General features: G+C 38.8%; 2 protein-coding genes across 9 annotated transcripts in view; one reads left to right on the plus strand and one right to left on the minus strand.

The window, feature by feature from the left end:
• Positions 1-3,187, plus strand: part of OFD1 (OFD1 centriole and centriolar satellite protein) — a 29,542-nt gene extending 26,355 nt beyond the window's left edge. Inside the window, exons 19-22 of one of the 2 annotated variants that reach the window (XM_059466514.1) lie at positions 454-605; positions 1,186-1,356; positions 1,992-2,062; positions 3,003-3,187. In XM_059466514.1, the coding sequence (XP_059322497.1) occupies positions 454-605; positions 1,186-1,356; positions 1,992-2,062; positions 3,003-3,048 (440 nt within the window). In that variant the 3' untranslated portion in view covers positions 3,049-3,187. The remainder of the gene's footprint in view (positions 1-453; positions 606-1,185; positions 1,357-1,991; positions 2,063-3,002) is intronic. The other variant, XM_059466515.1, reaches the window with a different exon arrangement.
• A 437-nt stretch (positions 3,188-3,624) lies between these two features.
• The window catches only part of GPM6B (glycoprotein M6B), a 106,252-nt gene continuing 96,511 nt past the window's right edge, over positions 3,625-13,365 (minus strand). For 4 of the 7 annotated variants that reach the window (XM_059466526.1, XM_059466523.1, XM_059466524.1 and 1 more), the window contains 4 exons: positions 10,820-10,991; positions 8,880-8,953; positions 8,495-8,560; positions 3,625-6,193 (listed from right to left, as the gene is read on the minus strand). In XM_059466526.1, the coding sequence (XP_059322509.1) occupies positions 6,044-6,193; positions 8,495-8,560; positions 8,880-8,953; positions 10,820-10,991 (462 nt within the window). In that variant the 3' untranslated portion in view covers positions 3,625-6,043. Of the gene's footprint in view, positions 7,828-8,494; positions 8,561-8,879; positions 8,954-10,819; positions 10,992-13,365 lie in introns of all 7 variants that reach the window. The other 3 variants (XM_059466525.1, XM_059466529.1, XM_059466527.1) reach the window with 1 other exon arrangement.

Consider the following 13,365-nt stretch of genomic DNA (forward strand, 5'->3'; position numbering starts at 1 on the left):
TTGTACACAGCTTTTTAAATACATTGGTCATATCAGCAGCATGTCCGGCAATAATTTTCCAAGGGATTTCAAATACTTTGCTTTTTAAAGAATTGTATCCAACCACATTGCAGAGGGGGAAAGAATACAGTAACATGGATAATAAAGGTTTGTTTAATAAGAATAGCCAGGAAAGGAATGAGAAGTGCACAGATCTGTCAAATCTCTGGCCTGTACTTTGGCTCTACTCTTTAACTCTTGGTGAGACATTTATCAGACTAGGAAATGTTTGGAGGTGGGAAAACACATTAGCCCATACCCAAGAGTAAGTTCAGTGTATGTACAAACAGTATATGCAGTTGGTTTTCATTTGCTGTTAACATTATACAGGAACCTGGTACTGATTTATATGCTCTTGTAATGATTACTGAACTACATAAATCAAATTACAGATGTTGGCATAATTTTTCACAGCAGTGCTGGATCAAAGGCAGATTGAAGAACAGAACAGAGAAGTTGAGCAAAACTTAGAAGAAGAAAGGAAAGCAGGAGAAGAAAGAAAAGAGAAAGAACAACAGGAAGCTTTGGAAAACGAGCAAAAAGAAGTGGAGAAGCTTAATGAAGAGGTAGTAATTTAATTTCTGACAGTGATGCAGCCTTGTAGTGGCTTGCATTTTAGGGTTGTTATGTTACTTGGTTAAAAGTAGATTTTTATTTCATAAAGTGAAAGTAGTAGAGGCTAAGTTATTTTTTGTACTTGTGTGATTAACCAGTCTCACTAGAGTGTCTCCTTATGCCAAGTGACTTTTTCACTGGAAACAGATGCCTTTCCTTCCCTGCCTCATGTAACTGGAAGATACAATTTAATGGCCACTGTCACCATGCTGTTGGAACAAGCTGAACATTTGCTGTCTCTGTGGTGTGGCCACTGCAGGTGGGGACACCACCACAATATGTTCATGTCCATCTGTCAGGACTTCCAGGGTACTCTGGGAAGCAGAGGGTATAAGGAGACCTTGAGTTTGCTTAAATCCCTTTGAGCTTAAACCCTCAGTGTTTAGTGTTCTGGATTTTTAGGTCCTGTTTAATACTGTTTAGACTGGTGTGTTTTACTGAGTTTAACGTGAAATTCTGCAGGTATTGCAGGTAGTAAGGCAGAAATGTATTTTTCTAATCAGTATTTATTTTTATTTTTGTGTCTTAAAGCATATCCAAGACTCAATGAAAACAGATGAAGAAAGAGAAGACAAAGAGGGAGTAAAATCTGAGCATGGTAGCACTGCTGCTGAAAATAATGTAAAGGATCCTCCTTCCAATCCATTAGAAAAATATATGAGAATAATTCAGCAGAGCAGAGAGCAGGAACTGGCAAACAAGGTGATTATTCTCAAAACATGGTCCCAAAAATATTATTGGCCAAATTTGTGTCTTGCTAGGCATGCTTAGAATGAAAACAATTTTCACATTTAATTTTTTCTTCACTTACAAACTTTATGTAGCAATCTGCAGAGCAGAGTGTTTGGATTTGTATTGGAAAAGTGTGATGATCCAAAGAAAAAACACAGAAAACTTTATTCTGTAAGGGTTACTGGTGTCCTCTGGGTGGGGGATTTGTTAACTTGGTTTTTAATGTTCTAGGACAATATTTTAAAGTCCTCAATTTTTAGCTTAAACTGTGTTTAAATACAGTTTGAAGCTACACATGTCAGGTTGTGTTCCTGTAACACAACAGAATTTATTCTGGCAAAATGGAAAATCAGACTGTTAAGGAAGAGGTATGGGTGGACATGACTTCAGTGAAGGAATGCAGGGTGCTTTTGTTCAGACATGATCCCAATCTAAATTTCCTAAGTGTTACTATTCTAGATCCAGTGTAGCATTTGTGGAAATAGGGCTGGTCCTTTGGAATATTTTTATTTTCAGTTATGAGCCTTAAAAATGTAGATACTATTATTAGATCACTTTGACATTAGAACTGGTTAGAGAAAGTGTATTTTCCTCTTGGTTACCAGGATTCAAAAAAAGAAGAAATAAGAGAAGGGTCACCCTCAGAAGGACTTCTATCTACTGAAAATGATGACAGGTAAGGTTCATGTATTAATCACTTCTAGTACTCCATATTAACAAATAATAATAATAATATAACTAATATATAGTTTTAATAGGTTTAGTATTAATTATGTTAAGAAACATCTGCCTCCTTAGAAACCCAAATAAATTATTAATCAAAAGCAATCGTGTCAGAAAAATTGAAGATCCTTCCAATTCTTGTACATGCAAGTTAAGCACTGTATGTGACACATCTGAGAGCTGCACTTTATGATCTGTTTCAGTAGTTGTGGCACTCACAACTTTTTCACAGAGAGCTGGAGTTTGAGGGATTGTTCTTGGGTGACGACACCCTGGGTAAAGGTTTGTCTGTGCTGCACCTCACCATAGTCTGCTTCTAGCTTTGATTCCTCAGTAGCATTGTGGATTTTTAAGATGCTTCATTCAGAGATTTTGTCTGCCTGCACTGAGTCACAACAGCCCAGGCATTTCCTCTGGTTTTCTCTAGGCATTGATAAATACAGATGAGTGTTTTAGTTGCTTGCAAGAGAAAAAGCAAACAATCCTCCTCCAAATCTTTCAGTTTATTCCAAGATGTAGAATTGAAAATAAGCAAAAAATATGGAGCAATTAGGAAAAAAAAACCCATAAAGGTTCACTATAACCATAGTAATGATTCAATATTGTCTGTGCTGTTAAATGTAACAGACCCTACCCTGCTGCTCCTGAATTGGCACCAGTTGTGTTGTTTTCACTTGGTGAGCACTACAGAAGTTCATTCTGCTTTTTGAGGTGATGCCTTTCAGTTAATGAAGGCCCAAATCCTCCTGCTTTAGGGTTGGTTTTATTGCCAGCAGTTCACTGAAACAGCAAAGGCAGTCTCTTAATACTCATTTTAAAACAGAACTTAAGATTTAAGATAAACTACATTAACTCATACCACTTTATTTTCCTCCCTCCTATAATCAATATAGTCTTGCAGACATTTCTCATGGAGACGTGGATGAAAGCTTCTGGTGAACAATAACTACTGATTTTTAAATTTTTTATTATTATTATTATGAGAAAGATATTTTTAAAGTCGTTTTGTGCCTTTAATAAATGTTAGGCACCAACACTGCAGGTTGTGTAATTATAAATTAATAAAGCTGATTTTGATCTGTTTCATCACTTCAGTCACTCATTTCAAACAGGGAGTCCTGGTGTGTTACTAATCCAGGAGGAAGCCCTTGGGTGGGGTGAGAGAAAGAACAAAGCAGGGAACAGAAACTGATCAGTATGTTTGGGTAGATGTGTGTTGGCACTAAATTCCTCTAAACTTTGTCAGTTTTGCCAACCCCCGTCCCCCAGTCCCCTCTGCAAATGGTTCAAAGTGTGGATGAAAGGCAGAAAAAATTCCCTCATCGTCACCTGATTTAGAGGTGTCCCGTGGAGGCACTTGGCTCACACAGCTTTGGAGCACTGAGTGTGACAGACCCAAAATAAGGTGTCCCTTCTGCTGCACAGCAGGGGCAGGAGCCACTTTCAAAAGCAGCCCCTCTCATGTATCACCTCGTTGGTATTAACCAGCCCAGAATGGAGAGATTAAAATAAAAATGCTATTTAATTCATCTTTATTTAAGCTTTGTATTTTGTAGGTAGATTATAGGCAAGATCATTAAACTTTATTTACAGTATAAAATACAGTAGTTTTTATCAATGAAGTAAGTTTGGGTGGCAGCATATATTACAACTTGCACTGCATTTGAGGCTGCTCATCTTGACCTAACTACAAGAACATGAAGCCAAGTTTGACAGAATTTAGGGGCAAAAAACCAAAGTTCTGTCTTAAATTTGCTGGATGTTTAAACACAATGTACCAAAACCGTGACAGATACAAGCTTTGCTTTTTGAAATGGAGCTAAAATGTGCTGTGGTTGTTACTCTGATTTTGCATACTGCTAATTTGCTATTGCAGCCACTCTGGCCTTTACAGAATGTTTGAGTGACTTAGAATTTCTGGATGTTGGGATGGGGTAGTGCTTGTTGCATTATGCTGGCCTGGAACAACTACCACTACTGCATGCTGCACACAGCTGCTGCTGCAGCTGCAACTGCAAAGCTGCCCTGCCCATGCAGGAGGGCAGGGAGCTCTGGAACAGAACGTGTTTCACCTCAGATAGAGACATAAAGCCTAGAGATGCACTGCCATGGAGTAGCTGTAGGTCTGGGTTCAAATAAGCATACACAAGTGTTGTCTATTATCTACAAATATTTATTTTAACACTTGGATGTAACTACAGGAAGCCCTTGGCACTGATAGAAAATATTGATTCACTGTTAGGTTACAAAAATTTATACATAGCAAAATTTAATGCTCTTTACATAAAAATATTAGACTACTTAAACAAAACTTCAAAAACTCCCAGTAATAGCTACACTGAATTAGAAAAGAATTAGGCTTTAAGACACTGCCTCCATTATTACCCTTATGCAAACACTGGGCTAGAACATCACCTGCATTGCTGTAGAAATGTCTCCTTCATGCAACAGGTAAGAACATACACTAGGCTATTTTGTCATATTTGCTCTACATCAATCAACTTTGCCCCTTTTTTGAAACTGTCAAATTAGACTTCAATAGTTAACAAAAGAAATTATATTTGAAGTTAATACCCCCCAAAAAATGCCTTTTCTCTTAATACTGATTTGAAGGAATTTGTGCTTCCTTTGATGTATATTCAGCAAACAGTCAAAACTACCAAACCACACGTCAGCTTAGCAGGGGTATGACTTGAATATTTAATTTTTTCAAATGAATGATGTATTTTTACTTTTCCCCCCCCCAACATTTATATATATATATATATATATATCATATAGAACAAACACCAAATATACCATCACTAATACTCAAGATATCACTGAATGCTTCTGAAAAAAAACATTAATTAGAAGGCAGACTTCTATGGGAAATGACTTTAAAATGGCACCAGTTTGTTTGTTTTTTTTTTTTCTGAACACCACGTTTTCTTAGTGTGCTAATTAATTTGTAAAAAGGAAAACACATAAGCACTGACTATAAATTTGCTAAGCACCAAGATAGAGAAAGGTGGACATCCTGTATTATTTTTATGGCTGCAAATTTTATTGTTTGTGTAAAACTCTGCAAACTTTCCCATCCGCTCATTTGGAATTGTCAGATCAGTGTCATTTTAATAAGGTAACACTTTCACTTACTTAAAATGTAGGATAATGGTCTCCTGCCACTATATAAATGCTACAACATTTATAGAAAATAAATATTAAGGCAAAGCTGACATTTATTTTCAAAGAAGGGGATCATTATCCAGATCCAGGGGTCTACATTCCATTAAATAGTTAATAAAAGGATTAGAACTTGGGAGATCTGCTCGCCCCTCAGGTGAGCACAGGGATGCTTCGTGGTGGCAGTGTGTGGCACAGGAGTGCAGCTGCTCCCATGGCCCAGGTGTGGGTGCTCCCAAACAGCCCCCCTGCGCCACCTGGGAGCTGCTGCAGCTGTGCCATCACACACACACACACACACACACACAAACACAGGAGCTCCTCTCTCTCAGGAATCCCAGCTGGGCACGGGTTCCTTTGGGAGTGCTCACTCACACACCCTGCACTGCCTGAGGTCTGCACAGATCACTGCCTGCTCGGCCGGGGCACCCGCCACCGGCTTGTGCAGGGCGTCATGCTCCAAAACAAGTCAAATGTTAAACACCAAGTCTCAAAGAAGAATAATTTGAGAAGAAGAAGAATAATTGGTCACTTTTTGTAAAGTGTTGCCTTTTAAAATGCCTGGAATAAACCCTCCATTCTCTTTTAGAAAGGATGGAAGATTACCAATGGGATGATTTCCCTAAAAAAGTTTTCCAGGAGCTGGAATGTGAAGCTTTTACACTTCTCTCTAATTTCGTTTGCTAGACATACATCTGTACTGCAGAGCAGCTATTTGCTGATTTGTCAGAGCTACAGAACTCTTCTGCTGAATTATTGTGGCAAACATTTATGTGTAAGAATTGAGTTGCTCTTTTGACCGAGACTGGATATCCTGAAGCTCCTGCTCTTCTTTTGCTTTGATATCTTGGTAGGCCTGCATTTTGCTTGCATCCTTTAAGTAGGCCCAGTTAGAAGACAGTATCATGAGGAAGTGGATCTGGAAGAGAAGGGTGAGCATGATGGCGAGTGAGCATGTCAAGAGGCAAAGCAAGCTGCTAGTCAGATTAATAGACGCTCTTTAAAACAACAACCATAAAAAATAGTTATTCTACGTTAATAAGCATTCTGTTATTAAAACAAGCACAGAGGCTATTTTTCAAAGATCTCCAGATTTTGGCATGCTAATAATTCAGTTGGTTATTCACAATTTAGAGAAAGTTAGTACAACAGTATTAAAATGAGCTACAGAGTTGTACGGGTCAATTAAAATGCAGAATGGGGGAAGCAGGAACAAACAGTTTTGTACGTGGCAGTATACGGAATCTGTAAACTACGAGGTGCTCAGAAGAACTGCTCTCTAAGGTCGTGGTGTTTATGCATATCCAAGCCCAGAGCCCGGCAGGTCTTTTCCCCCAACAAGCAGATGAGAATTCCACCCTCCCCCTGGAAGAAAACCTGAAACTGTGAATGTTTTATTCACTTAAACAAGGCTACATTAACACATCAAAAAATTAAACATCAAAACATGAATCCAAATCTAAGCAAAAGCATGCAATGTCTGGGTTAAGAAGTCTTAATCCTGCATTTTTATAGCTACATTTTAAACTTCCATTGTCCAACCTCAGGTGAAGAGTTGTGTATAGCAAACGGTTCTCTTTTTTAAATTATTATGTGTTTGTTTTTCTAGTTTGTGCATTCGTCTCTTGCCAACTTCTTTTACCCATACTTCATGCAAAAACATCTACATCTGAAAACATTGATTCACTTCTCCTTCTTTTTCCCCCCAACACTGTGAAAAGGTCCCTGTGATCTATGCATGGTTTTGCTTCCTGTGCAGTCATACTTACATTTTGAGATCTGGCTACTGAGAAATCAGTTACTAAAGTGCAGCCATACAAGAGCAGAAGCTATTTATATGCTGTTTCTTACTAGTTCAGGGTCCAAAAGAAAGAATGTGATTGTTTTACGCAGAGCTAAGACAAGGATTTATTTTCTTAGAGAAAGAGTATCATTTGGCACGCACTTAAGAGTGAGAGAAAATAACTGATTTAATCATCCATGGAATCACTTGGAAATACAAGAAAATTAATTCATAATACCTGGGCTTCTGACCTCTGCCAGCATAGACTGGCACTACTTTATTATTCCTTTCTTTCACACCATATATATTTTGCATGCTTAGGGGCATTTGTATTTGGTGTTCATGGCAAAGAATAAATTAATGCATCTGACCCTGAACTGTTCCAGTATTTGTTTGAGATGACTGTCAGAAATCAAGTGGAGACCTGAAATGAAAACATCCCTTTTTCAGAAGGATGCTTTATAAACACCCCTACAGTAACTGAATCCTCTCAACATGAAAAAATAGCCAGATCTCATCCACATCATAGTTCATATACAAGAAGTCATTTCATTAATCTGATAAGCTAAACGATGCTTACTGAAGCTATTTACAATTACTGTAACAAAATCCAAAAGCTAGACTTTTAGTCTAGGGTGTCAGTGGTATTTCAAGCTACGCAATGCAGCTTTTTACTGGGCTTATACAATTTAGAATTTAGTGCAGCAATCTTCCCGACTCTTAAACTTCAAAACAGCATAGTTATATGTAGTAGCCATCATGTAGATCAGCTGGTGGAAGAGAACAAAATACAGGAGAGTAAGATACAACAAGGTGACGGCTCGAGCCCACTTGGGCAACTCTCGATACTTTTACAACAGATGTTACTCTGAGCTCCTTCCAGGGTGAAGATGCAAATAAATAAACCTGCCATTTCTCTGGGGAGGATAACCCAGCTCAAGCCCTAAGGCCATTTTGTCAGCCAGTTGTGAGTGCTACAGCAGCCTTGGCTGGCACAGGGTTAGAAGCTGGCCACTAAAGGAAGCGTTAGGCATAGGAACCGCTACCTGAACGGGCACTGCAGGGTTGGACCAATCTGCCTGGCTCCAGGCAAAGGAAACCAAGAGGTTATAAGCAGCTGATCAAATAAACTACAAAAATGAAAATAAATAGTGGAAATAAAAGCAGAAATAGTGGATAGAAGTAGGATTTTGAAAGGACATGCAAATCATTTTTTCCTAAGTATGGGGAAGGTGGGTTAAGGTGACTTCCTAAAGCAAAAGTTGGGGACCTGCTGACTTGTGATGACCAAACCACAGCAGCAAATAATTGTGATTACAGCTCACCCCCCTTCATGTCTAGTATCACTACCTTTAATATATACAAAATTTAATCTTAACATATCTTAAGTCTAAAATGAACATTTTTAATGATAAAACAACAAAAAATACTACCCACCAATGCTATGACAGTGGCACCAGCTCCAGCACAAGCCACAATGAACAGGTGGTAAGACATGTAGAACTAGAGAAAAAAACATATTTAAAACATTGAAGTAATTCATTAGGAATAGTATAAAACATAGTATAAAATGCATTTCAAGTGTTCTAGAGAATAAGGATAATAAAACCATCTAGCATGGCAGCAAAGCTTTACAAAATAAAAGTGTGAAAATAATTTTCTTTTTTTTGGGGATGATGTAACAATTACTTCATTGTTACAATTAAAGCAATCTCTTTATACTGCTAGCATGAGTTCTCTCCAAAAACATCAATCAGTTATTTATTACATGGAGCCCAAGTGACTTGTAGGCAAAAGCTGCACACAGGTTACATTTCTGTACCTCATTCGTGTTGCAGATGTTCTCTAAAATTGGGCCACAGGCTTTGCCAGGTACAGCATTCCAAGGAATAATACCTGAAACACCACAGAAAAGAAACCACTAATTTTAGCAATCCACACAGGCTTTCTATTCCTCTCATCTTTCTCACCCACTTGCCAGTTGTGTTCCCATTCTGGGTGTCCATGCGTTGACCAGAACAGCTTGGAACTGGCAGCAGGAATTCAGACAACTCCCTCAGGTTGTGCCTTCTCCTCACACTGAGGAATGCTGCTAAGGCATGTTCTCAGATGTGGTTTTTCCTTCTGGCAGCCTAGCAGTGGGTTGGCTTTTTGCACTTTGGGTCCAGTTGCACACTCTGCCTACTCCCCCCACTCAGCACAGAAGAGAGAATCTGCATCTCGGAGGTACTTGGCACTCATTACTAGATGAGGTTCCACTTGAACAAGAAACTACCGTGGAAGGGTGTGAATACAGAGCTAGAGGGAAAAATTACAGGATTTTTTTCTGGTTTAGTTCCAATAGGTAAAAAACATGAAGTGAACACTGCCACAAGAAAGTTCAGTCTGCTGCACCTCATATACTCCCAATGACTTTTCTAATAATGATTGCAAGTCTGAAAAGTCAACAGAATCTAGCAGATTTAAAATAACATAAACTTTTAGGCCAGTAACAAATGTAAAGCTTAAGCAAAACCTATTTGAATTAAGAGCAACCCAGTTTGTTTTCCCATAAAACTTTGCATTTCAACTCAGCTGGTTGGAATTAGCAACTCTATATGTGGCAGGTCATTGAAATGATCTCAGGATGGCATGGCTTTCAGAAAGATTTTATAGGATTTTCTTCCAAGTCAGCTTCGTCTCTGCAACTGCTACATACAATTCCATCCTTTTAGCTATTGCTTCCACCCAAAAATGTGAAGGAAGTTCAGTGACACGTTGTCTGTTAGGGAGCTGCTGTCTCCCATCACACACTGAAACCCAAATGGTTTTACTGTTCAGGGGAACAATACAACCCCATCCAGCACTAATGCAGCTGCAAAACAACCAGGAGAAGCAGGAAGGCGGAGAAGCATATCTCCCTTCACTCCTGGGCTTTGCTGCTGAAGAAAATGTCTTCCCAGCCTCTCTTGCTGTGAGCTGCTAAAATAGACTGTAGATGTTTAACTGACTTGAAGACTTGCTTTTAAAATTAGTGTGTCATTTCTTCTACTGTACTTACCTGGACAGGAGAGCAAAGCCAAACTTTCTTACTTTTTCAACTTTGAATCCATTTTCTCAGCTTTGAATGACTTAGTCCAAATAAAGAAACATTCCTAGAAAATGCTAGCTAGAATGAAGCCAAAGGTAATGGTGACATAAGATCTTCTGCACAAGGGAAGCTGAAATTATAAACTTCAGGAAAAACTCACCTTAAGGAATGAAAAGCCTGACCTTATTTAAAATTATTGTCCCAGCTCCTTCAGATTTCTGCGTGTCATCAGAAAGCAGCATTAACTCATTATTAGTTATGGCAGACTTTTAACTGCAGGTTTTTGGTTTTTTAACTGAAAGTAATTGTCAGTGCAACATTCAGACATTTACTTCATCTTGAAATGTAAAACAGTTTTCTGAAAGAACAGAATATATGCATATGGGTTCAAAACCTACAATCTGGTTATCTATTTCTCAGCACTGTGTCCAAGCAGTTTATTTTAGGGCTGATCTAATATTACAGTATTGGAAGCTGCTACAAAATCATTTCAGATAAGTGACTTGTCAGTTCAGTTAAATTGATTGCATGTGGAAAGAGATCAGTGTAATGTGAATTAATTAGAAAAGTAATAGCACGCTCAGAGATGGAAGATGCTTTTGCATTTGATTCATCTGATAAGGCTGAGACAAAACTACTGCAGCCAGACCGTGGAGGATGGATAAAGGATGCAATCAGCATTGAAGTGGTACCGTATTGCCTGATGTCCACGCAGATCTGGTCCCCTGGAACTGTCACATTGCTCTGGAAAGATTTGATGACTTCACAAGTTGACCAGATGTTATAGAACATAAAGACAGGCACAGCGGAGAAGCCGAAGACCCCGAGCCAGGCCACTCCAAGCACATAGGTGAGGAAAACAAACTGGGCAGAGAAAACACAAACACTTTGTGTTTATCTTTGAAAAGACTATTTAAATTTTCCTTAAAAATGCTTCAAAGTAATCTTAAGCATTCTTTCAGAATTCAAGTGAGAAAGCATTTGATTTTCAAGCACACAAAATCAGTATTCTCATTGCTTACAAATACTTTGGTAGTTTAAGTGCTACAGAGAAAGTAATTCAGACATTTCCTTTTTCATCAGCCTGCTTGAGTAAACAGATTGCCCTCATGTGAAAGAGCAGCCCATTGATTTCTCAAGATTCTCAGCTAAGCAGGGATGCTGGTTGTAGGCTAAAACCAATAAATTCCAACAAAAATCAATTTAGGGGTTTTTTTTAAAATTAACTGTAACATACTAGCATTTCTGTACAACTTGCAAATCAAAACCATGCAGTGAATCAATGCTCACAGAGCTCCCCCACACTCCCTGATGTATTGAAATCAATTTGGAATGTAACATTTGAAAATACCTATTTTTGCAAACATACCATGACTGTTAAGAGCAGATCAGAAGGATTCAATTGGTCTAATACTCACTGCCAAGCAGAAAATGAATTACTTCACTTTAGAAAATCATGGATTTATCCACTAAAATTTTCTGGTTTGGGTTTGCTCTTTAAAAAAACCTGCTACATTACATGCATTTTCTTCAGTTAGATTAAAAGATGTGGCACTGATTGCTTTTCCCTTCCCTTTTCCCTCCTCTTCAAAGTGTTATGGTGAAACAGTAGCTCTGGCATCAGTTCCCAGCTCCCTCCTCCTGGTGAGACCAGGATTTGGATCCCACTTGGAAGGTGGGGGAATGCAGTTACAGCTCCTGGGCTCTCTTTTCAGTGTTAGCTGTGGCTGTTCTCTCTCAGCTGCAGTGGGCTGGAAAGGCTTCACTTTCAGTAAAGCACTGGTGCCCTACTACCTTAAAATTTGTGTGCCAGAGGACAACAGCAAGGATGGGAAAGGCTCTCAGGGGGAGGATTCTCAGCCTGACCCAGAACAAGGGACTGAACTAATACTGCAGTGGTGGAAGTTTGCATCCCCACAGGTTTTTTCCAGAATAACCCTACAAGTATTTGAGCAAAAGCTGAACAACTGGTTAGGGTACAGCCAAGGGAGGTGGTGTGTGGGGAGGTGGAATTTCTTGCAAAACTGTGGCCCATAAAACCCCAGGTAAACTTTAATTTATAGACAACTCCACTGGAATACCCTATTTCTTATTAGATAGCACCATACACCAGACCTGTATGTTTTCTGTGAGAATTGAAAATCCTCCCTTTGGATTTTGGGAAGGACCAAAGGTTAAAGGATTTCTGTAGATACACTACAAATAAAACATGAGTTGGCATATGTGTATGTGGAAGTGTGCATGAGAGGAAGTGCACAAAGCCTTTAAATCCTAAAATAGCCAGGAAAAAAATATACTCACTCTCACATTTAATGTGATAACTGTAGGAAATGGCTATTCTGCATTTCCAGAGCCAACACAAATAATTCAGGGAAGATGGAAGTCTGTCTTCTATAGCAATCATATGCAAGATGGGACTGCCTTTCAGGACTTTGCTCAGTAATGTAATGAAAGAAGAAGTGGAGGAGCTCTTGATCAAAATGGCAAAAGGTCACTATGTCCAAAAGCCTGTTGCCTGTACCCAGCTCCAGTCACTAGTCTGTTAAACATTTTGTGTCCTCACAAATCTTGTTCTAGCCCTAAGGTTTTATACAGCAGCACACAGGCACTTTTCCTGTCACCACCAAACATTAATGCAGCTTATCACAGCTCCAAGCCATTCCTCAGCTGGTAAATTCTCTCCTTCATTGTATGGACAAATATGGACAAACATGAAAACACATTTTTCTGCCCTATTTCCATGTGTCACACTGGTATTTGTATAAGCAGCTGACAGTCATGTGCCTGCAACTACTCAACTGCACAAGCAATTGTCTGCACTGATGAGATGCATGGATGTGTATTTTTCTACTTTATTCTGGATATTTTGAAAACACTGCTTTAGATCTAATTTTGTTCCTTGGTGAAGACCATACTTGCTGGGAAAAAAACTGAGCAAATAGCCACTAAACTGGGAAATTATCAGATGCCTTATTTTTATTAGCTCTTGAAAGATTCAATAAGTACCCAACAGCACAGTGGAAAATTGCTAGCTCTCATGAAAATAAGCATGCATCTCTTTTGTATTTAACCAGCTGAAAGTACATATTTTTTAAGTTCAGGATATAGACTGTATATTAAAATGCAACAATCACATCAAAAGCCTCTTCTCTTTTCACCCACACTTTCCCGTGGGCGATCTGTCATACTGCTTAGCTTCCTCCATAACTACGAGCTTTGAATTCAGATTTTCAGTAAT

This window comes from Ammospiza nelsoni, chromosome 2 (assembly GCF_027579445.1).
Source record: "Ammospiza nelsoni isolate bAmmNel1 chromosome 2, bAmmNel1.pri, whole genome shotgun sequence".
In the NCBI taxonomy this organism is placed as follows: Eukaryota; Metazoa; Chordata; class Aves; order Passeriformes; family Passerellidae; genus Ammospiza; species Ammospiza nelsoni.